The sequence below is a fragment of the Salmo trutta genome, unplaced genomic scaffold (genome assembly GCF_901001165.1).
Source record: "Salmo trutta unplaced genomic scaffold, fSalTru1.1, whole genome shotgun sequence".
Lineage (NCBI taxonomy): Eukaryota > Metazoa > Chordata > Actinopteri > Salmoniformes > Salmonidae > Salmo > Salmo trutta.
The window spans coordinates 2,374,786-2,395,708 of NW_021823258.1; the positions used below are offsets into that span (position 1 = coordinate 2,374,786).

Sequence of the window (20,923 nt, forward strand, 5' to 3'; positions counted from 1 at the left end):
AATTATGTCCTTACAATGCTATATTGCGAAGAGGAACACAGAGTAGATTGAAAAGCTACGTGTTCAGATTGCAGCCGTCATTCTTCACGGATCTGGAACCGACGACTTACCTTTGGCTGAACGTCATGGAGCTGTAAATTAAATAAGGACAAAAAGAACTACAGCCTAATGTACAATTCAGCATCTGGTGTAAGTGTAACTATGAGTAAATTATATATAAAGATAACCAAGAGCCTTGAAGGGCCGAAAACTACTTTCCCTTTATCGTGTCAATCATACCTGAGGAAAATACAATGGTTTTAAGTTTTGTTGAGTAAATTAGACCATTACAATACTTTCACAGAACAGAAAAACTACACAGTCCTCAGTAATATTCTACGGTCTTATTCCACCCTTTATACATTGCATTCTATTGATTAAGTGTACATCTGATGAAACCAAATCAGCAATGTGACGAGCAGTAATATTTGGCCTAATGGTTCACGAAGACCCGACTTCAAAGACGGAGAAAACTAGTTTATTGAAAACACTCAAAACAAGACAGTGCACCTTAAAAAAAGTTCCATTTCCTGAACACGTCCGAGAGCGAAATTGATCGGGTAAAACCTTGGATCTGATTGTAAAAAGTATTCCAAGGTAATATCTAAGATGGATGCATTATTATATGTACAAAATGACAAAACACTAATTGAGTATAGGTAACACTTGTCGACTGCGTATATATGTACAGTATTGACGTATCAAACCAGTTTCAAATCAGCTCCACTCAAATATTCAACCGGTTTGAAAAGACGTTGGGCTGGAAAACAATTCGTAATGATCAGCGAATAGTTAACACAGCATTCATAACCTATCCATTAGCACAATAAACATGGTATAATAGCTACATAGAGCATTATGAATGCTTTACAACATATTAAATATCTCAGTGCATTTATACAATAAATGCAATACAAAAGTCCCACGTATAAAAGAAAGTGTTTGTCATGCAAACTTTACCTGAAGGAGTACTTTACTAAAGTTCCATCCAATAACATTGTAAAGTGCTCAAAATGCTCTTTGTAGCTAGTGGGCAATATTTATTAAAAACTTGGAGATATTTATGTGCCAATAGTTGGATGTAAAGTCTAACCAGTAAATTGTAAAAAATGTTAAGTTGACTGAAGCAGTGGTTTCAGTGAATGATCGAAGCCACAATAACCAACTAAATAACTATCTTTAAAATGGCAACGCAATGCAAGCAGGAGAGCACCACCTAAGTCTATCAGGGCCATGTAGAAAATACATGGGAGTAAATGGGGAGGTAGGTATTACTGCCTTAAAACAGGCATCGATATCAGTTATTTCAATCTGGCAGACCAGTCAGTGCACAGACCCTGAGAAACTAGGGAAGGATTGTGCTCTCATGCTTTACAAAATGGACACCTCACTTGAATACTCTTATTACTGTAATTCCCCATCCATTTACAACACCCTTTTACAACACCCTCACTACTGTAATCCCTATCCATTTACGACATCCAGCCCCTCATTACTACTGTAATCCCCATCCATTTACAACACCCAGTCCCTCGGCCTGGTCTCAGACCCTCACTACTGTAATCCCCATCCATTTACTACACCTAGCCCCTCAGCCTTATCCCAGAACCTCACTACTGTAATCCCTATCCATTTACTACACCTAGCCCTTTGGCTTGGTCCCAGAAGGGGATCGTACAAAACAGGATCAATGCATTAGCCAGCTAACTTTGATAAACAACCAGAAATAACATTTAATTTTGTGGTTCATTAAGAAAGCTGAACTTAGACATGTGTTTAAGTTGAGTCAAGCTTCTATTCCCAACAAAAATCTAAAAGTTAATTCAGAATATTTAAGCAAATTAGCTGGCTAACGCATTGGTCCTGCCTTGTAGTATACCGATCAGGTCTGTATGCGTTTTAGCCAACTACTCTGGCTAGCAATGTTATTGCTATTCAATGTAGGCTGGACAACAAGTCAAGACTCGGCCAAAATATATACAGATCTGGGACCAGGCTACCACAACCCTCACTGGGCGAAACCAGTGAGACAAGCACCTCAATAAGAAATCAGTGCAGTACATCAGCCAGCCAATCGGAGCACAAGTTTGCAGATAAGGGACTAATTCTGTTCACAGAAGTAGTAGTAGTAGTATTATTGTCCAGATCTGTGAAGTTTGCATCAACTATCACTAAAATAATTCCATATAACTCAATCATTTGTTCTACTTGTGTCATGAATTTTAGGGTAATGAACCCTTGGAATGTACTTCCTGGTAACATGAAAAAAAAGAATCAAGAAATAAAAAAATAATAAAACTAAAAAATGTTTGCCCAAGTATAATCAAGTCCTGAATACCTCTAAAATCAGTTAGCCAAGACATGGATTTTCACTTTTGGTATTCAAATGGCATACAGTAGTATACGGAGACTAAAAACAAAATGTTCGCCAAACAAGTAGCTACATTTTAAGTAGAACTTTTAGAACAAACTAATAAGTCAAAGATGAAAATATCTGTCACATGATCATTCAATGCAAAAGTAGCTACGCTAAATTCAGTCAGGTTTCACTAATTCTGGGCATCAGGACAAATACAACCTTTTGGTCAACTGTGCTTAAATTTGGTCAATAACAGCACAACATCGCAACTTAAGTGAGAGTAAATTTAAAAGAACTATTTCGTAAAATTCAACATGAAAAATGTATGCAGGCAAAAACGTACACATTTAAATTATTATTAAGTGTCAAAACCCCAGTAAACAGTTTATTACAACACAGAATCTATTTTAATATTCAAAGCAGAGACATTTACAAACATTATCCTAACGAGGAAAGTAGGGAGGGGCACGAGAGGAAATAAAGATGAAAAACCAAAGAAAAAAAAAACTCCCTGTAAAATCAACTCTAACCTGACAAAATGTACACATTATAGCAGTCAAAAGCTGTCCGTTTTGGAATAGAGCAGGCAAATGTAGTAATTTGTTATTTTCGCAAAGCTTGAAGAAGCCTGTCAACACAGGTAGGTAATCATTTTTTTCGTTCACATCAAATAAAATTTCAGTAAAAATAAAAATAGCTGTTGAGAAGTTTTTTTTATATACCATGAGTATGATTTTAAAGAACACTACTTATAACCTTACACAGCTGTGAGCGATTCCCAGGTAGTCAGTCCCCTGGAAACCATGGAGACACAGACAGAGGGGGGGACTAGTTGACAAGGCGATCCTGAAGTAGGGCCTGCTGGTTGAGACGAGGCGTCCTCGTCCCTGTCCTCTTCCGTAGGCTGAAATGTGTGAAAACGAAGGGTGGAGTTTGGTTTGGGGCAGCCCAACAATATACAGTTTGTTGTTTGTGTCATACCCCCTCTAATTTTACAGCATACACAGAGGACACAAAACAAAGACATGCAGGTACTGCTTTTTCTAATGGTAGTCAACTTGTCAGAGTGATTCCACATTACAGTGAGTAAGGAAGAACAACGTAGTGCCCACAATGACCCTGCTATACTGTTGAGATCTGAATTTAGTAGGTTTTCAAAATGTGCCATGCGCTAAGTACTCAACTCATTTCAGAGAAGGTTTACAATCAATTTGTGTGGATAGGATAAACCTGTTTAAGGCTGCTCACAAAACATCTTCTAATCTAATGTAGAAGTGCATGGGCAGAAGATGGTATCTACAGAACGCTCAATCCCAACCCCTAGACCGTACGTACTTCTCAATATCTTTAGAGGATTTCACAGATGGACACAATATGGTATTAAGTCTACCTTGTCCTCTGATAGGTGGAAGTAATGTGAGAATTCCACCTATCAAATCCTCTCAGATTTCAACAAGTCCATAAGACCAGAAGGTCTAAGCGGCCGGTTTGGTATTGGTCCCCTAGTCTAAGAGGTGACGAGGGCAGTTTTTCCAGAAGTTATCCCAGATTTTACCTATTGGATAGGATTTAAACGCATAGAAATAATAAATAGAACAGACGATTCATTGACTTGGATGCAGACCCTCGTTCTAGTCATTCTACAGCTATGCATTTAAAGCTATCCAATAGGTGAAAACCTATTAGATAACATATGGAAAAAAATAAACTGGGCCTGGAGCACTGGGAAAAGCAGAGGACAAACATGTTCAGGTTTACATAGAGGAACAGTAGTATTACATCAGGATGAATGTATAAAAACACTCTTATATCAGTGGTCTGAAGCATCTCACAAAGCTAGATCCTGGCATGGACAACATTACACTGATAATTCATTGGAATTGCAAACCACATAACCATTCATTAATATTTCAGTTCATAGCTCACTCCAGACAGTTTCCAAACTCATACACCAGGTAAAGGAATATGCTGTACGGTTTGGTTGTCTTTGACAATTTCCATTAAAAAAAAATATCTATAATTATTAGTTTAATTGTTTATCAATACTATTTTTAATTAAATTAAAGCCAGGTACTGCTCTATGAGTGAATTTACATGGTGCATAGTTGGCAAGATCACATTTAGAAAGTGAATAATACCAACATTTCATTGAACAGACGTCCCATCACCCTCCACAATCATTTCTGATCCACTGAGCATCTCAAAGGGCCCACAGCATCATCAAGACATGTTCTCAAAACACTACAAATCAATTAGAATTATAACTAACGGATTAAAGAATGTGACCAGGTATAGACCTGGTACTATCTTCCTGCAGAGTCTATTTTTACAGGAGACATTGAAAGTGTTTACGGTGGTTGAACAGTCATCAAAATGACCCTTCCTGAGATGGTGTGGACACCAATGAGTGTTGCAGGAACCACATGATGTGTAGTTGTGAAGGATGAATACACCAGAGAGAGAGAGAGAAACAGTTAAAACAGCAGCAGAAATATGGTAGCAGGAAATCAGGGCTGCTTTCTCCATGCCTGCAAAACATCACTGACACCTATAGACAAATTGGAAAAATAGCTAGTCATTTCTTCCCTGTAGGGGGCACATGATCCCAACGCTAAATGAAACAACGTTAAGATCTGTGAACATAGATTGACAGGTAGTAAGCATAGATCAAAGCATTTCCTTTACCATGACGTGAGACAAATAGGACTGTACAGGATAATAAAGTAACCCCCTCTTAAGTTTGTTCCCTTGAGATTTAACAGTAATGACCAAAACTAAGATTTTTAGATTGATTTGTCAGTTGTATTATTAAAAGGATTACATTTATTTGAATAATTTAACAAAATGCTATTGCCATTTAATAATGGAGAAAACAAATGCAGAGAAGTTACTTCATCGAACATGTACATTCAAAGGAGTAATCCCATTTAATGCAAGCATGGAGTCACTAATCAGCAAACTAACCAATATAATATATATAACAACCGGTAATACAATCAGATGTTGGGGTATACATTCAAATCACTATGGGGATTTACAACGTCAACATTCAATTTGAGTGAGCATCAACCCATTTAAAAATAGGACAAATACCACAACATTCTTTTCTTGACTACGCCATTTCAGTCAAACACCCATTGACCTTCAATCCCTACAAGATATTTGTCAAGGTACCATGTCAAAATTGTCTGGCCGTTGATTTCAAACTACAGCCTAAAAACAAGACAACCGATAGTAAAATCTTGAGATCCACTTCAAATAGGTGTACCATTTGAAACCTAAAATATCCACATTAACAAAATGGCTGCCATTTAATTGTGGACAATAGTGATGATTCTTTAGTCCTCATTGAAATATCAGATAAGTACTGTACCTGTATTGATTGATATTTTCAGCATCTTTGAAGTACTGTACCTCGGGCAAAAATATTTCTATCATTTTCTTATTTGTTTACAAGATCAGCACATTGTGATTCACAGTATTAAGGGATGAAAAGTAATCAAATTGACCGAAAATTTACAGGCAAACAGAAATTGCTAGGGCCCTATAAAATCAATAGAATTTTCCCCCTGCCTATTTTCATTTTAAATATATAAAAACATTGGATGTTAAGTACACAACCATGATTACACATCAGCAGACCAGAAATGTACATTTTTGGGTGTAGTTACCCTTTAATTCAACTGTGCACCAGCAAGCGTCACTTTGGTTAGCGATGTTTCTGTAGCACTCATGTGATGGCAGAGTTTGCTAAACAAATGGCCAGTGGATTTATGCAAATAATCATGATACCATTCTGCCAAGTAAATATGAACTACAGAGAAGCCTTTTGGGAAAACCTTTCCATCTACCAGAAGACTGCTGTCATTATATTAGCATCATCGCTAACGGCTTAACAAAGTGGTGGACAAATTTAATTTTCAAATAGCTTCAACACATTTAGTTGACGTCCTACTAGCTTCAATTCCCTTTAGTTGATTTCCTGCTAACATTATTGAATATTGATTCATTCCGTTTTAATGTCTGGATTCTGTCCGCGTTCTCCACAGTGTGGATTTTATAGGGCCCTACATGGCCATGAAGTAAATATATATATTATCATCATCATGTATAACCCTATGTTACCATCAAGATATACAAAATGGATCAAAACCTGAGCCCAATTTTTTTGGAACTCAAACCTTCAATGTCAGGGAACAAGCGCAAAAAAATGGCACATACAGAAATGTAAAAGGTAAAACCAGGTTCATCTTATGTTAACAGCACCAAGAGCAGCAGCACCAAGAGCAGCAGCACCAAGAGCAGCAGCACCAAGAGCAGCAGCACCAAGAGCAGCAGCACCAAGAGCAGCAGCACCAAGAGCAGCAGCACCAAGAGCAGCAGCACCAAGAGCAGCAGCACCAAGAGCAGCAGCACCAAGAGCAGCAGCACCAAGAGCAGCAGCACCAAGAGCAGCACCAAGACTCAAAACGCTCTGTTTTACAAAAATGGGGCTTTAGAGTGAAGACCATGACCAACGATGCTACAGGACACATAGCGGGCTAGTTACCACATTCCTGTCAACCGTTAAGGGAGTATGACCAGATAACTATTTGCCTAAAATTAATATAGACAAAACATTTTACCAGCTTGATATCAATGCCATTAATTATACAAAAACATTATCAAAATCCCTTTTGTTCAAGACCATCAATTTCAGCGTGATGAAATGAAAAATATGTCAAAGACATTTGTCAAGTTCACAGACAATATACCAAAATCATTTCAATTTTTTTAACTCCAAAACCATACTTTGGCTTATACTATAGGTTAGAGAACTGACAGTGGTTTTAAAATAGTTTAGACATTTCAATTGGCATGTAACCATTACCTCAGGTTAAAAAGAGTCAGGAAACACCTAGAGTTTGGTCATCATTTGGTGGCCTACAGAACAATTCATCCAACCCCCTTAAGTTGTAGCGTCAGAGTTCAACCTTGACAACGTTTGAACACTGGAAAATGTACACTAATCATTTCTTGGCACATTGTGGCATCAGTGTCAAAGAAACCCTTCAATAAACTATTTGCGTATTTTACAACTTTCACAGGTGTTGATCACTGGTCATATAAAGTACTTTTTCAAAGGTTTAAAAAACATTTTCAAGCTTAGCAGGGCTTACATATAAAACCTCCCCTACAACACACATGCAGTAGAAGCCTGACGACACAGTCAATGTTCAAAGGATGAAAGTAAAACACGGTCAAAACCTACAAGTTTCAGACAAATAATATATATATACACACATATACCAGCAATGAGTCAGTACTGGTCAAGACTACAACAATGACTGATGGAACAATGCCTTACCTACCACCTCCACCTACCGTAGGCTCCGTAGGGCGCGTCATGTCCCGCTCTGGGCCTCTTGTTCTGGGGCGTAGCGACCCGGCCCCTGGCCTGCATTAAGCTGAGGGAGAAGAGTGGTGAGACCGTTACGGGTAAGGAGCTTGAACGGGCATACACACCTCCCCTAACGATGTCGGTACTCCCTCTCACGGTCTCTTTCGCGTTCACGTTCTCTGTCCCCGCGGTGCCGTTCTCGCTCCCGGCTGCGTTCGCGGTAGTAGTCCTCGTGGCGGTCGCGGCTACGGGACTTGTGGCGCCGGCTCTTCTCCCGGGATCGGCTGTGGTCACGCTCCCTCGACCTCTCGCGTCTTTTGGGGGCAGAACTTACATTCATACATCAAACTCTTAACCCACCGCCAAAGCAGGTCTGTCCATCGGCCAAAACCATCAATAATACCAGAAATAATGACGTCATCAATACAACTGTCAGTAACACTTTGATCTGTCAATCAATTACATTTGAGACAATATTACAGAGCGTTTTATAGTAAGTGCATTCAACTAAAGTGGATGAAACATCTCAGCACCACTCCCAGCCAATAAGAACAGGAATACAAGCTCCATGACTAGCAGGTACTGATCATCACCATGAGTTATCACACACCTTCAATTCATTCATATCACTTCTCTCAGTTGTCTATTATAAAAACCAGGGTTGGAGTCAAAGATCGGTAAATTCCATTATAATTCCAGTCAATTCAGAAAGTGAACCATATTAAAATTCAAGAAGAATTAAAATTTCTGTGTGCTTCCTGAATTGAAATGGAAGTGACCCCCCCAACCCTGATAGGAACCACAGGAGAACGAGGAAGAGGCTGTATTTACCTGGAGGCAGAGCCGTAGGACTTGTTCTCGATGCCGTGGAGACAGTCCTGCAGAGAGCTGATGAGAACTTTGCAGCGGTCGTCAGCAGATACCTTAGACTGCTTGATCAGAGAGATGGCTGTCACCAGAGTCTCTATGGCACTGCCATAGTCAGCTAATGGACAAAGGAAGACATCACATGGGTATAGCTCAGACACTTAGATAAGGGACACTTGTGAAAGTACGCAATACAATCTACAAGCAGCACATAGATAAAATGTGTGTGTGTGTGTATTCAGCCCCTCTGTAGAGTGTGTTGTAGTATTTGTGAGGTGTGTGTGAGTGTGTATTCAGCCCCTCTGTAGAGGGTGTTGCAGTATTTGTGAGGTGTGTGTGAGTGTGTATTCAGCCCCTCTGTAGAGTGTGTTGTAGTATTTGTGAGGCGTGAGTGTGTATTCAGCCCCTCTGTAGAGTGTGTTGTAGTATTTGTGATGTGTGAGTGTGTATTCAGCCCCTCTGTAGAGGGTGTTGTAGTATTTGTGAGGTGTGAGTGCGTTTAGGGCATGGTCCATACCAGCGCTAGCATCTGACACCGCCCTAGAGATGGCACTACTGGAGATGGCTCGGTTCCGGTTCATGATCTCCTCAAACTCTGCCTCACTCAGCGGTGTCCGCGCCGACTCCATCTCCCTGGGACAGAGACAAGCAGGAGGGAGACAGCATCAATATCTAAAAACAACGGTCCTCTAACTCAATGACAAACTCAGAACCACCAGATACAGGAAAGAGGACGTTTAAGAGGAAGGAAAAGCTATTTTTTCAATGAGTGTTTCCTAACTCCTCGCCTTCTCAAAAGTCATTGGAGGAGAAGGTCAGAGGGGAGGGACCATGGCTGTTCTCCACCAATGAATTTTGCGAGGTTGCAAGATAGAGAAATTGATCAAGAGCAAGGAGAGATTGAGAAAACAGAGGGGTGAGACAATCAGATGAGTCAAGGAACACAGTTAATGGACAGCTAAAACTACACAGCAGATGAAACCATGTTATCCAAGCCTGTGGGAATTAACACCAGTGATAACTAGCTCATCTAAGGAAATACACAAGACACACCACACAGTTCACTAACGCTTATCAAAACCGTAGCTCGGCCAATCCATCAACCACAACAAGCATCCACTCTCAAAATGCAACAAAGCCAGGCACCAGGTCATTACAGGGGAAGCTAGTTCCTAATGTTGGTTCAACGGTCTGGCAGTATTTCTACTAACCCTGGGTCACTCGCATTGTGCAAGTGTTGGCCGCCATTTTTCAGATCGACCAAACCCTCGTTAATCCAGGGGTCTGGGCAGCCGCGGGGCAGGGGGGCCCTGAGGTCAAACTCACAGATTAGCGGGGGACGCTGGTTACTGTAGGCAGCCAGAGGAGGGAGGGAGGGAGGGAAGGATGGAGGAAGGGAGATTCAGGAGGGTCACTAAAGAAACCACGCTTCTTAGTCAAAATACTAACGTAAAAGACCCCCCTTTAAAAGACGCCCCCACACAAACACAAACGATGGCGGACTGTTGCTAAGGGAACCTGACAGTGCTATAATAGAAGGTGTTGGAGGATTTCCTTGTTGCTTCTACCACAGCTGTTCTACATACTGAAATCAATTCTGACTAAAACTGGCAGTATTTGACATTCAATAGATCAGTTTTCTTCAAACACGAACCATCATCTAGAGTACAGTAAATGAGGTTGGAACAGAACCAATGAAGAAGAGGAGGAGGAGAGGGGAAACAACTGACTTTCTGTAGAGCTGGCAGTACGTGATGTCATGATCCTGTTGGGTTATATTACCTGCCGGCGGGTCCGAAGTCTCCCCGGTCATACGGAGGTGGCCGTCCATAGGGGTCGTTGGGCCCGTTGGGGCCCCTGCCGTCCCCTCCAGGAGGGCCCCCCATGTTGTTAGGACCCCCAGGAGGAGGGAAGAACGCTGGGTTGACATGGGGAGCCGGTGGGGGACCTCCAGGTCGGGGCCCGGTCATGTGTGGTGGGGGAGCGAGGGCCAGAGGCGGTCCAAGGGGACCAGGGGGGCGAGGAGGAAAATGACCAGGGGGTGGAGGGCCCTGTTGGGGGGGTGGGGGGCCAGGAGGAGGGCCGAAGCCGTGTGGGGGAGGGCCAGGGGGGAGAGGACCCATGGGGGGCTGGCCAAACTGGCCGGGGAACATGACCGGGGGTGGTGGGCGGTCGCCACGGTTGGGGGGGCCTTGCATGGGAGGGGGGAGGCCCTGTCCTGGGGGAGGGGGGCCTAGGGGTCCAGGGGGACCTAGTGGGCCAGGAGGGGGTCGAGGTGGGCCCTGCATACCACCTGGAACACAGAAACACAAAACAGAACCTTCTTGAGTTTGGATTCACTACCAACTGTTTGAAAGCAAATTAAAGCATTGTGGTGTCCCAGTGTCAGCAGGCGGCACCGAGCAGCTCCCAGTGTCAGCAGGCGGCACCGAGCAGCTCCCAGTGTCAGCAGGCGGCACCGAGCAGCTCCCAGTGTCAGCAGGCGGCACCGAGCAGCTCCCAGTGTCAGCAGGCGGCACCGAGCAGATCCCAGTGTCAGCAGGCGGCACCGAGCAGTTCTTGGAATCCAGAGACCACAAACAGGGAACTCAAGTACTGCAGCAAATGTCTTAGCTTGGGTTTGATGACTTCCGGATAGGAATTGGGCCATTTTAAGTTGCATGACGTGTTGGTGAAAATGTTAAAATGTGTGATCCTGTATGTTTCAGTCACTGCCTTGGCGGCCACCTCGACTTAGTGGGATCAAAGTTAAAGCTTAGAAGGAAACACAGCAAAAGGACTCAAACAGAAGCCGTGAACACTGACGTTGTACAACATGAAGGACCACATTTACATCTCTGACTGTTTGACACAAGGGGTGGGCTGCATCAACTCTTAAACTGGGTTAAATCAAATTATCTATTCATCTTGTTGCACCACATTTTACATTAATCCTAGTTAAATTAAATCCTTCCTCTAATCTAAATTTAGTTTGCAATTTAACCCTAGATACATTTTAAGCCTGTTGCTCAATGAATACAAAAAGTTCAGATTGGAGATGAATTCTAAACTGCCCCTTGTGGTGGAACTGATAAAATGGCAGCATATCTACAGTGGAGAGACCAAAACGACAGTTCCTCAGAGAATAAATTATAGACAGGTTGAATCCTGTTGAGGTTTAGAATAATTGACTCATTATTAGTAGGCTATTTACGTTCCCAATTTGTACAACAATTGAACTGGGGCTTGTGATATGCCCAGCCTTGGTACGAAGGATGATGTTATGGAACATGCTGTAACGGGCCTGATAACGCTAACATTGTAGTGAAGTAGCATTAACGTTCATTTTAACATGCATTATAGGCATTGATATTTGCCTGTTATTTATGCTCACTAAATATTGGTGGGTTGAGTTGTCCATTGTCATAATAGGAGTTATGGAGAGGGGCAAACTGCTGGGGGAATCATCTCATATCTTCTGGGTGATGGGATCAATTCCCTTGGATGGAGGCCCTCCCTCCGGTCTGAAACAGACCCCGCCTCTACTCTGCCGCATCCTGTTTGGCTTTCGTGCTGAAGTTTTATCCAGCCTGCTTTCATCTGATTTAGGTCCCTCTTCTCTTGAATCCGTGCCGATCCATTAAATCTGTTGCATAAAATGGTCCAAGTGTCTTCCTTCTTTATGACAGTCGTGTGGTCTGTCTTTTTATCCTCCAGCACATTAATAAATTCCCCCATCAGCTCCGACAATATATATTTATTTTTTCATAAACTGATACATTTGAACTTCTTTGACGTGCCATGATCAGGTGGCTAGCGGACAAATAATACATGGCTAAATAACGTTAAGTAATGACAATACATAATATGGTATGCTAGCTAGCTTGGTTTATAAACTAGCTAGCTACAGTTGCTAACAAATTAGTTCTGTCTAGTACTGGCAAATAACGGATTTTATTTCAAATCAGCCAACCCATGAGAACCTTTCACAATGGAGTTACAGTAGTTCTAACATTACATTGTTTTTATTTTATCAAGAAACAGCAACTTTGTGGCCTCATTTGTCAAGTCTTCTGATCCCTCCTGTCTCAGCCTCCAGTATTTATGCTGCAGTAGTTTATGTCCCGGGGGGCTAGGGTCAGTCTGTTACATCTGGAGTGTTTCTCTTGTCTTATCCGGTGTCCTGTGTGAATTTATATATGCTCTCTCTAATTCTTTCTTTCTTTCTCTCTCTCGGAGGACCTGAGCCCTAGGACCATGCCTCAGGACTACCTGGCATGATGACTCCTTGCTGTCCCCAGTCCACCTGGCCATGCTGCTGCTCCAGTTTCAACTGTTCTGCCTGCGGCTATGGAACCCTGACCTGTTCACCAGACGTGCTTGTTGCACCCTCGACAACTACTATGATTATTATTATTTGACCATGCTGGTCATTTATGAACATTTGAACATCTTCACCATGTTCTGTTATAATATCCACCCGGCACAGCCAGAAGAGGACTGGCCACCCCTCATAGCCTGGTTCCTCTCTAGGGTTTTTCCTAGGTTTTTTGCCTTTCTAGGGAGTTTTTCCTAGCCACCGTGCTTCTTTCACATGCATTGCTTGCTGTTTGGGGTTTTAGGCTGGGTTTCTGTACAGCACTTTGAGATTTCAGCTGATGTACGAAGGGCTATATAAATAAATTTGATTTTGATTTGAAGTAGGCTAGCTACTTCGTTTCAATTCACGAAATACCGAATATATTGGTGTAACATGTCACTAATCATATTTTAAAACCGTTAATCACGGATTTACTGATCCAGATTTTAAATGAAGTGGTGCAACACATCTCAGATTAATTATAACCCTAGATTAGCTCTAATCCGAGATTATAACCCTAGATTAGCGCTAATCAGAGATTATAACCCTAGATTAGCTCTAATCCCAGATTAATTATAACCCTAGATTAGCTCTAATCTGAGATTATAACCCTAGATTAGCTCTAGTCCCAGATTAATTATAACCCTAGATTAGCTCTAATCCGAGATTATTTATAACCCTAGATTAGCTCTAATCCCAGATTAATTTATACCATGTTGGTGCAACCCACCTTAGGTGTCCTGTGAATCAAAATTAAAGATTTAGCGAGACCAACATTTTAGATTTTTCCAGATATTAGCAATGAAAGCCAAGAACCAGTAGGCCGAGTATCAGGACAGACTGGTCTGGATGGCTGGAAAGACCAGCTTGGTATGGAGCACACAGGACAGACAGGTCTGGATGGTAAGAGGTCAGCCATCCAAGACACCCCTTCTATACTCATTGTGTTGTCTAGCTTCAGGAGTGCTGGCCAGGACACTGTCAGAACAGCCAATAGAAACAGAACAAGCAACACATCATATAAAGATTGACAGAGACAGAATGATCAATAACCCAGGATTTAAAAGTGGGGAAGAAGAAGAAGCTTGGTCAGTCAGTCAGTCAGGACGAGGTCAGGACTCCATAGACAGACAGGCCTTAATAAAGAGGCTTGGTCAGTCAGTCAGAGTGAGGCCAGGACTCCATAGACAGACAGGCCTTAATAAAGAGGCTTGGTCAGTCAGTCAGAGTGAGGCCAGGACTCCATTGACAGACAGGCCTTAATAAAGAGGCTTGGTCAGTCAGTCAGTCTGCCCAGGACTCCATAGACAGACAGGCCTTAATAAAAAAGAACATGTAAGCAGGGGGGAGAGGGGGCGGGGGGGAGAGGGGGGGGTAATCATTCTTATTTAGTACATTAGCACTGTGAAGGGTTGCAAAAATCCAAAACATTACCAAAATTCCCAAAAATCCCAGGTTGGAGGATTCCATTGCAGCAAATTCCCTGCGGATTACATAAATCCTCCAACTGGGATTTGTTGAAAATCTGGGATTTTTGGGAAGATTTGGGGAAATTTGCCAACCCTAGCACTGTTGTCAACAGGAGTCGAGGCATTTCACCTCTGGGTCGCCAATTCCCATCACGTCCCGGCGGGAAGCAATTGAAATTCATATCCATCAGGTGGCCTTCTTGGTGTCTATGGTTAATGAGTTCAGGTGGCCTCATCCCCGACCCTAGTGGGAGAAAAACACAATCACAACCAGGCTGGTGCCACAGTGACCTCACTGGCCATTCGGCCAATGGCAGCAGCGCAGCTAGCAACATAGGAAGAAGTTGCCAAAGCAAAAAATAAAGTGTGTTTTTTTGTTTTGTTTTTTTATCTGAAGGGGGTAAAGATGAGACAAACTGGATAAAATAAATGTTGAATATTACCCCCCTCCCCCCCAATCCAAGTACTTCACTCAACTTCTGAAAGCAAGGGGACAGAGAACAGGAGTCAGACTGGATTGAAACGGACACATGTGAAGAGAGATGGTAGGTTGGTGCTTTCCAACCAATCCTTTCCACATATGGTCACATGGAAGCCAGGATAACACTCAGACAGGAGGACCCATCTTCAGTTCAGTCCATAACACCAACAGTACTGGCCTGGCTGTCAGTGTAACATCCATTCACACTGCTTACAGCAGAAACAGTACAACAGAAAGGAAGCCATTTCATTGGTTGTAGTCAGGGCACGGTTTAAATTTAACCAATTAAAATGGGCTTCCTTTCTGGTGTACTGTTTTTCAGGGTATCTGCAGGTTCTATTTAGTTGAATTTAAGACTTATACAACCTTTTTAATGCCACTTGGAATGAAATTTAATAGTTCTTTTGAGGTCTGCCACAGCTGCTAATATTCCCTCCAGAAATGAGCCCATGTTGGCAAAAACTAGTCTTTTTAGGACTGGCTGTTTTTCCAGTGCCAAGACAGACATAAAATAAGTTAGCCATTTCATCTATTTGTTCAGGAAACGCATGATGGTTATATTTTCATGTGCAACATGTCAAAATAGGATCCAGAATAATCAGATATCCATTTGGATCTTTAGAGATGAATTAGCCTGAATGTTTTTGGTACCCATTGGCCTGGGGCCTAGGCTATTCACCGCCTGAGGAAGTGGGAACACATTAGCTAGATCACTAAGTCTAAATATGATACTGCTGTTAGATAGCCATGCAACTGATTTAACAGGAAATGTCCTACAAAAACACTCCATCGGTAGACCTATATAAGCTACTTGTATCCACAGTGAATGGCCCACTCAGCTCCATTCCACTGTGACATCATCTCAATGACATACTCTGTAAGGTGGTGTTATTGGCCCACTCCGCTGTGACATCATCTCAATTACATACTCTGTAAGGTGGTGTTATTGGCCCACTCCGCTGTGACATCGTCTCAATTACATACTCTGTAAGGTGGTGTTATTGGCCCACTCCGCTGTGACATCATCTCAATAACATACTCTGTAAAGTGGTGTTATTGGCCCACTCCGCTGTGACATCTCAATAACATACTCTGTAAAGTGGTGTTATTTCATCTATATTGACAGTTGAGAAATAATTGATACACTCACAATAACCTGCGGCTGCCCTATTTTTAATCAGTGCATTTGTATGGGCTAATAGCAGTACGGCCAAATGTTCTAATAGTTTTAGATTAAAAAATAAATAGAATAGCTAAATAAATAAATAAAATAGCAAAATTAATCCTTGGTAATACTTTCTTAAAACAATTTCATATAGCCTAATAGGCCCCCCAAGTTTAGACTGGGATTAGAATGACAGAGATTAGACTGTTAAACTCTAAAAATAAGGAGTTAAATGTTCAAGGACTGACACATCAGAACCAACTTCCTTTAGAGTTTGGGAGTCTACTACCATCTATTATTCCATGTAGTGAATCGTATTCAATGCGTTTGCATTGGGGCTAACAGCAGTAAGGCCAAATAAAAATGTTAATCCCCACAAAAATGTTGCTATATATTTTGATACTTCAAGGGGTCTTAAAATTCAAAAGCAAATACACTGAACTAAAATATAAAGACACAACACATAAATTGTAGGTCCCATGTTTCATAAACAATATATATCTCAAATGTGTCAAAATTTGTTTACATCCCTGTTAGTGAGCATATCTTGTTTTCCAAGATAATCCATCCACTGGACAGGTGTGGCATATCAAGAAACTGATTAAACAGCATGATCATTACACAGGTGCACCTTGTGCCCGGGTGACAATAAAAGGCCACTAAAACACAATGCCACAGATGTCTCAAGTTGAGGGAGTGTGCGATTGGCATGCTGACTGAATTAATGTCCACCAGAGCTGTTGCCAGAAAATGTAATGTTAATTTCTCTACCACAAGCCACCTTCAACGTCATTTTAGAGAATTTGGCAGTACGTCCAACCAGCCTCACAACCGTAGAACACGTGTATGGCTTTGTGTGGGTGAGCGGTTTGCTGACGTCAACGTTGTGAACAGAGTGCCCCATGTTGGCGGTGGGTTATGGTATGGGCATGCATAAGCTACAGACCACCTACACAATTGCATTTTATATCGATGGCAATTTGAATGCGGAGATACCATGGCGAGATCCTGAGGCGCATTTTGTTTAAGGTATCTGTGACCAACTGATACCTAATCATGTGAAATCCATAGATTACGGCCTAACTTATATACTTCAATTGACTGATTTCCTTATATAAACTGTAACTCGGTATAATCTTAAATTCTTGCGTTTATTTTTGTTCAGTATAGTAAAATGATCCTTGGTATGACCTTGTTAAAATAATTCCATATAGCTTAGTAGAACCCCACCCCCCGGCTTAGACAGGGCTTTGACTTATGGGTAACAGTAAGTCCATTTAAAAACATGTGGTTGGATAGCTCTCTCCAACATCTTGAAAGTGGCCTCCAGTATTATGACCTTCCGTTGTTTAGATTTTTTTGCCGCGTGTCAACAATTAAGCAGCAGCACAATATAACAAACACTGTAGTCATCTCTGACACATTTTTTTAAGACCTTTGAAAACTGAATTTAAGATACTTTAAAGACTTATAAATCAATTTAAGACAGACTTTATAAGAACCAGCAGACACCCTGGTTTTAGCCGAGAGCAGTGTGAACGGACCTGGAGTGGGAAGAGTACTCACCTGGGAAGTGTGGCGGTGGTCCTCCGGGTCCGATGGGCCCAGGGAACCGGTCTCCTCCAGGGCCAGGAGGGCCAGGGAAGCGGCCTCGGCCCCTACCCATGCCCATGGGGAAGCCACCGCGGGGGCCCATGGTGGGGGGTCCCGCCTTCCCATCGCCGGACATCTGCCCACCCGATGTACCTGGGCATAAAGGGAAAGAAGAGGGCGGAGAGAACATTCAAATCCCCAACTCATTGTGCTCATCCAATTAGTTAGTTCTGAGCGCTAAAACTCTAATTAGTTCACTAAATCAATGCATTTATTCAAATAAATGTAGTTATTAGTCAAAATTATAAACTATTTTTCGGGAATTTCTGCATTGACAGCAGAGGCAGATTCAAGCCCCAAATACTTGGGTCTGCTTCAGTGTATTTGGGTCTTGCCAGGTTATCAGACCTACCTTGTCATTAAACCGTGCAGAAAAACCAGATAACTAACATATAATAATTATTCTAGAACTCTAATTGGCCATCCCAGCGGGAGGCACGCAGGTTCACCTACTTTTCCGAGACTGCATCTCGAACTGGCTGAGGGACTGCTTGTTGCAGGGGGTAACAATGGGGTTCTGTCCGTGTAGCTCCCGTTTAGCCAGCAGGTCCAGTAGCTTCCTAGAGGACGCGTCTGAGCCCACACACACCAGGGCAAACCTAATGGGACACACCAGGGCATAACGGGACCAAGTCACCATCTCCTTCTTTCCTTCTGGCTTTTATTTGGGCATTTCTTTCTGTTTATCACTTTAAAATAATTGATTAAATGAGGCTCAGAGTACAACTACCTGTGTGTAGTTCAAAGGTATTAGGAAAGTCATCCACAAAAAACACACAGTGTGTTGAGAGTGTCAGTGTGTAATATGAGGGATCATGAAAGGCAAGGAGGAAGCTCACCCTTTACTCTGCCCGTTGGCTCTGTTCTCAAAGAACTTGATCTCCAGCAAATCCTTAATGCCTATTGATCCAATGGCGTCTGTCAAATCTTCGTCTGTTGTCCACTGGAAAGGGGAGGCACTTTTTACATCAAGACCCATTACATAATTGATGCACATTAAGGGCTGGTGTCCCTGACCCCCACTAAGCCCATCTCTGGACTAAAAAAAACACTTCCAATGGCAATTCTCAAAGACCCACTGAGCACGCTTTTTAACTCCGGAAGTAAGCTTAACTGGGTCTGAGTAACTGGCCCGTTTAGATTTATCTTTGTGATTCAGCAGACGCTCTTATCCAAACCCATAACCTACCCATGTGAGATTGCCTATGTACAGGGCGATCCTCTTGCCAGTGTACGTGTAAACCACGTTGGGCGGGGTGCTCTTGTTCCCCTCGGAGCCAGCAGGTGGGGGTAGGTTGTCCAGGTAGTCCCGGTCCTCAGGTGCGTCTCCGTTATTATTGGCCGAAGGAGAGATAACATCGTCATACAAGTCTATCTGGTCATGGGCAGGGTAGTCTGATTCCTGTGGTGGGGGGGAATAGAACACAATGGGTCAACCTTACATCACAGTCAGTCAATCAATAGTTGTGCTCCAGGTTGTATTTAATGCCCTTTGTGATATTCAGGACATGAAATACAAAAGATGCAGACATTATTGCCTGAATAGGCAACAATGTGAGCCACATTATCTAGCCAACATTTCAATGGTAACAGTTTGTTGCCTAAAGCTGGTTCTATTTTGAGTCCAACAGCATGTATAAAATCGTGGACAGTCCCCGTGCTAATGAGGTCCTAACAAACACTATCAAGTTACTTTGCTTTGAGTCAACAACACAGAATTTAGATAAGTAAAACATCCAAATTAGTGTTTGCAATATGCAGATTTGTTTGGTACAAATGGATACTGCTCTGGAGATTATGACTAGAAACATTTTTTAAATATCCCTTTAAAGTGCACAGAACCACATTGAAAAGACTGCAAGTATGACCAACCTCAGCATACACAACACTTCAGTCTACACACACTGCATCAGAGTGCAGTTGGCAATCTTTGCACAAAGCTCAAATGCAAAACCATAGAGATATCTGCATTTTTGTGTGAGAACTGGGTCAAATATCCCCAAGTAAATTTACAACCAGAGATAACAAGTCCTATGTGATTGATTAATGAGAATCAAACTAATCTCAAAACGAATAGCATTTCCATCTTAACTCTTCCTGAACTGCACTGTTGGGTTAAGGGCTGTAAGTAAGCATTTCATGGTAAAGTCTACAATTGTTGTTTTCGGCCGCATGAGACAAAGTTTGATTTGAATAGAATTTCCATTTGGCATTAACAAAAATACAGAAAAATAACCAAACTATCAGATTTAGAAAGGCAGTTGATAAAAAAAATAACAAAGTGATTCATGTTTATGCAACATGGTATCTTGAAGACGGTTTTGTTGTTTTGAGAAAAGACTAGCAACATCAACATAGCAGCTAACTTTAGCCTAGCCAGCAAGCAGCGGGAGTGACGCCGAGAGAAACAACCTTTTTAAAACAGTATTCCGACCGGAGGGAAACTACAAACCATCACTCCACCCCAAAAAACGCGTTATTAGCGAACAGTCCCTATTGTTTTATACTATTAGCTAAACAGTTACACGGTAATGTGTAACTAGGTAGTTGAACACCAGTATAATGTTAGCGCACGACGACAAACCAGGCCAGGGTTTTTGTGTTGTGCGCGGCCTTCCCCGCCACTTCGCCTCCAGTACAACAAGCTTCTGTCGTTAACAATGGAACGACCACGTTGGCTTGCAAAGTCAAACATATTTACCTACCAAATGTATACATTAGCCAACAAACATTATAGAAAACCAAGACGTACACAACATTCACGTTACTATTTTTTTTCTTCAATATTTGACAAGCTATTGCGTAGTTGCAATTCAAAAATGCTGCGGCAAACACAGGCAACGCTTTGCAGGTCTCATCGGACGCCAGATAGCTCGGTTTAACTTTCAATAAGCATTTTAGCGAATAAAAATCACAGGGCAAACCACAAATATGTCTATAACGGTGTAGGATTTAAGCAAATGTAACGGTTTGCATACCTGGTTGAAATCCTCTTCAACATCGGCGTAGATGTCGATGTGATCAACTCCGTCAGCCATTTTCCAGACCACCTCCTCCACCGATCGACCTGAACAAGACAAAATGCAAACAGGAAAGCAGAAAACGTCACATCTGGGGCCAATAATCTAGTTATCACATTTTCTATTACAAACATTGCTAAATTGTTTGAAT

The 20,923-nt window shown here is 42.0% G+C and overlaps 1 protein-coding gene across 7 annotated transcripts; it reads right to left on the reverse strand.

Moving 5' to 3' along the window:
* Positions 1 to 501: 501 nt before the first annotated feature.
* On the reverse strand, positions 502 to 20,856 carry LOC115189924 (cleavage and polyadenylation specificity factor subunit 6). 7 transcript variants are annotated; one of them, XM_029748430.1, is made up of 12 exons: positions 20,731 to 20,856; positions 18,942 to 19,154; positions 18,592 to 18,695; positions 18,206 to 18,351; positions 17,666 to 17,845; positions 14,584 to 14,697; positions 10,428 to 10,938; positions 9,857 to 9,994; positions 9,163 to 9,278; positions 8,610 to 8,763; positions 7,904 to 8,107; positions 502 to 3,302 (listed from the first exon to the last, which is right to left on the reverse strand). In XM_029748430.1, the coding sequence occupies exons 1-11, from the start codon at positions 20,788 to 20,790 to the stop codon at positions 7,909 to 7,911; spliced, it is 1,935 nt and encodes a 644-aa protein (XP_029604290.1). In that variant the 5' UTR covers positions 20,791 to 20,856; the 3' UTR covers positions 502 to 3,302; positions 7,904 to 7,908. The 7 variants fall into 7 exon arrangements, with proteins under 7 accessions (XP_029604290.1, XP_029604291.1, XP_029604288.1 ...); XM_029748431.1 differs by having other exon boundaries at positions 7,904 to 8,092; positions 17,666 to 17,851; XM_029748428.1 differs by having other exon boundaries at positions 17,666 to 17,851.
* Positions 20,857 to 20,923: the final 67 nt, after the last annotated feature.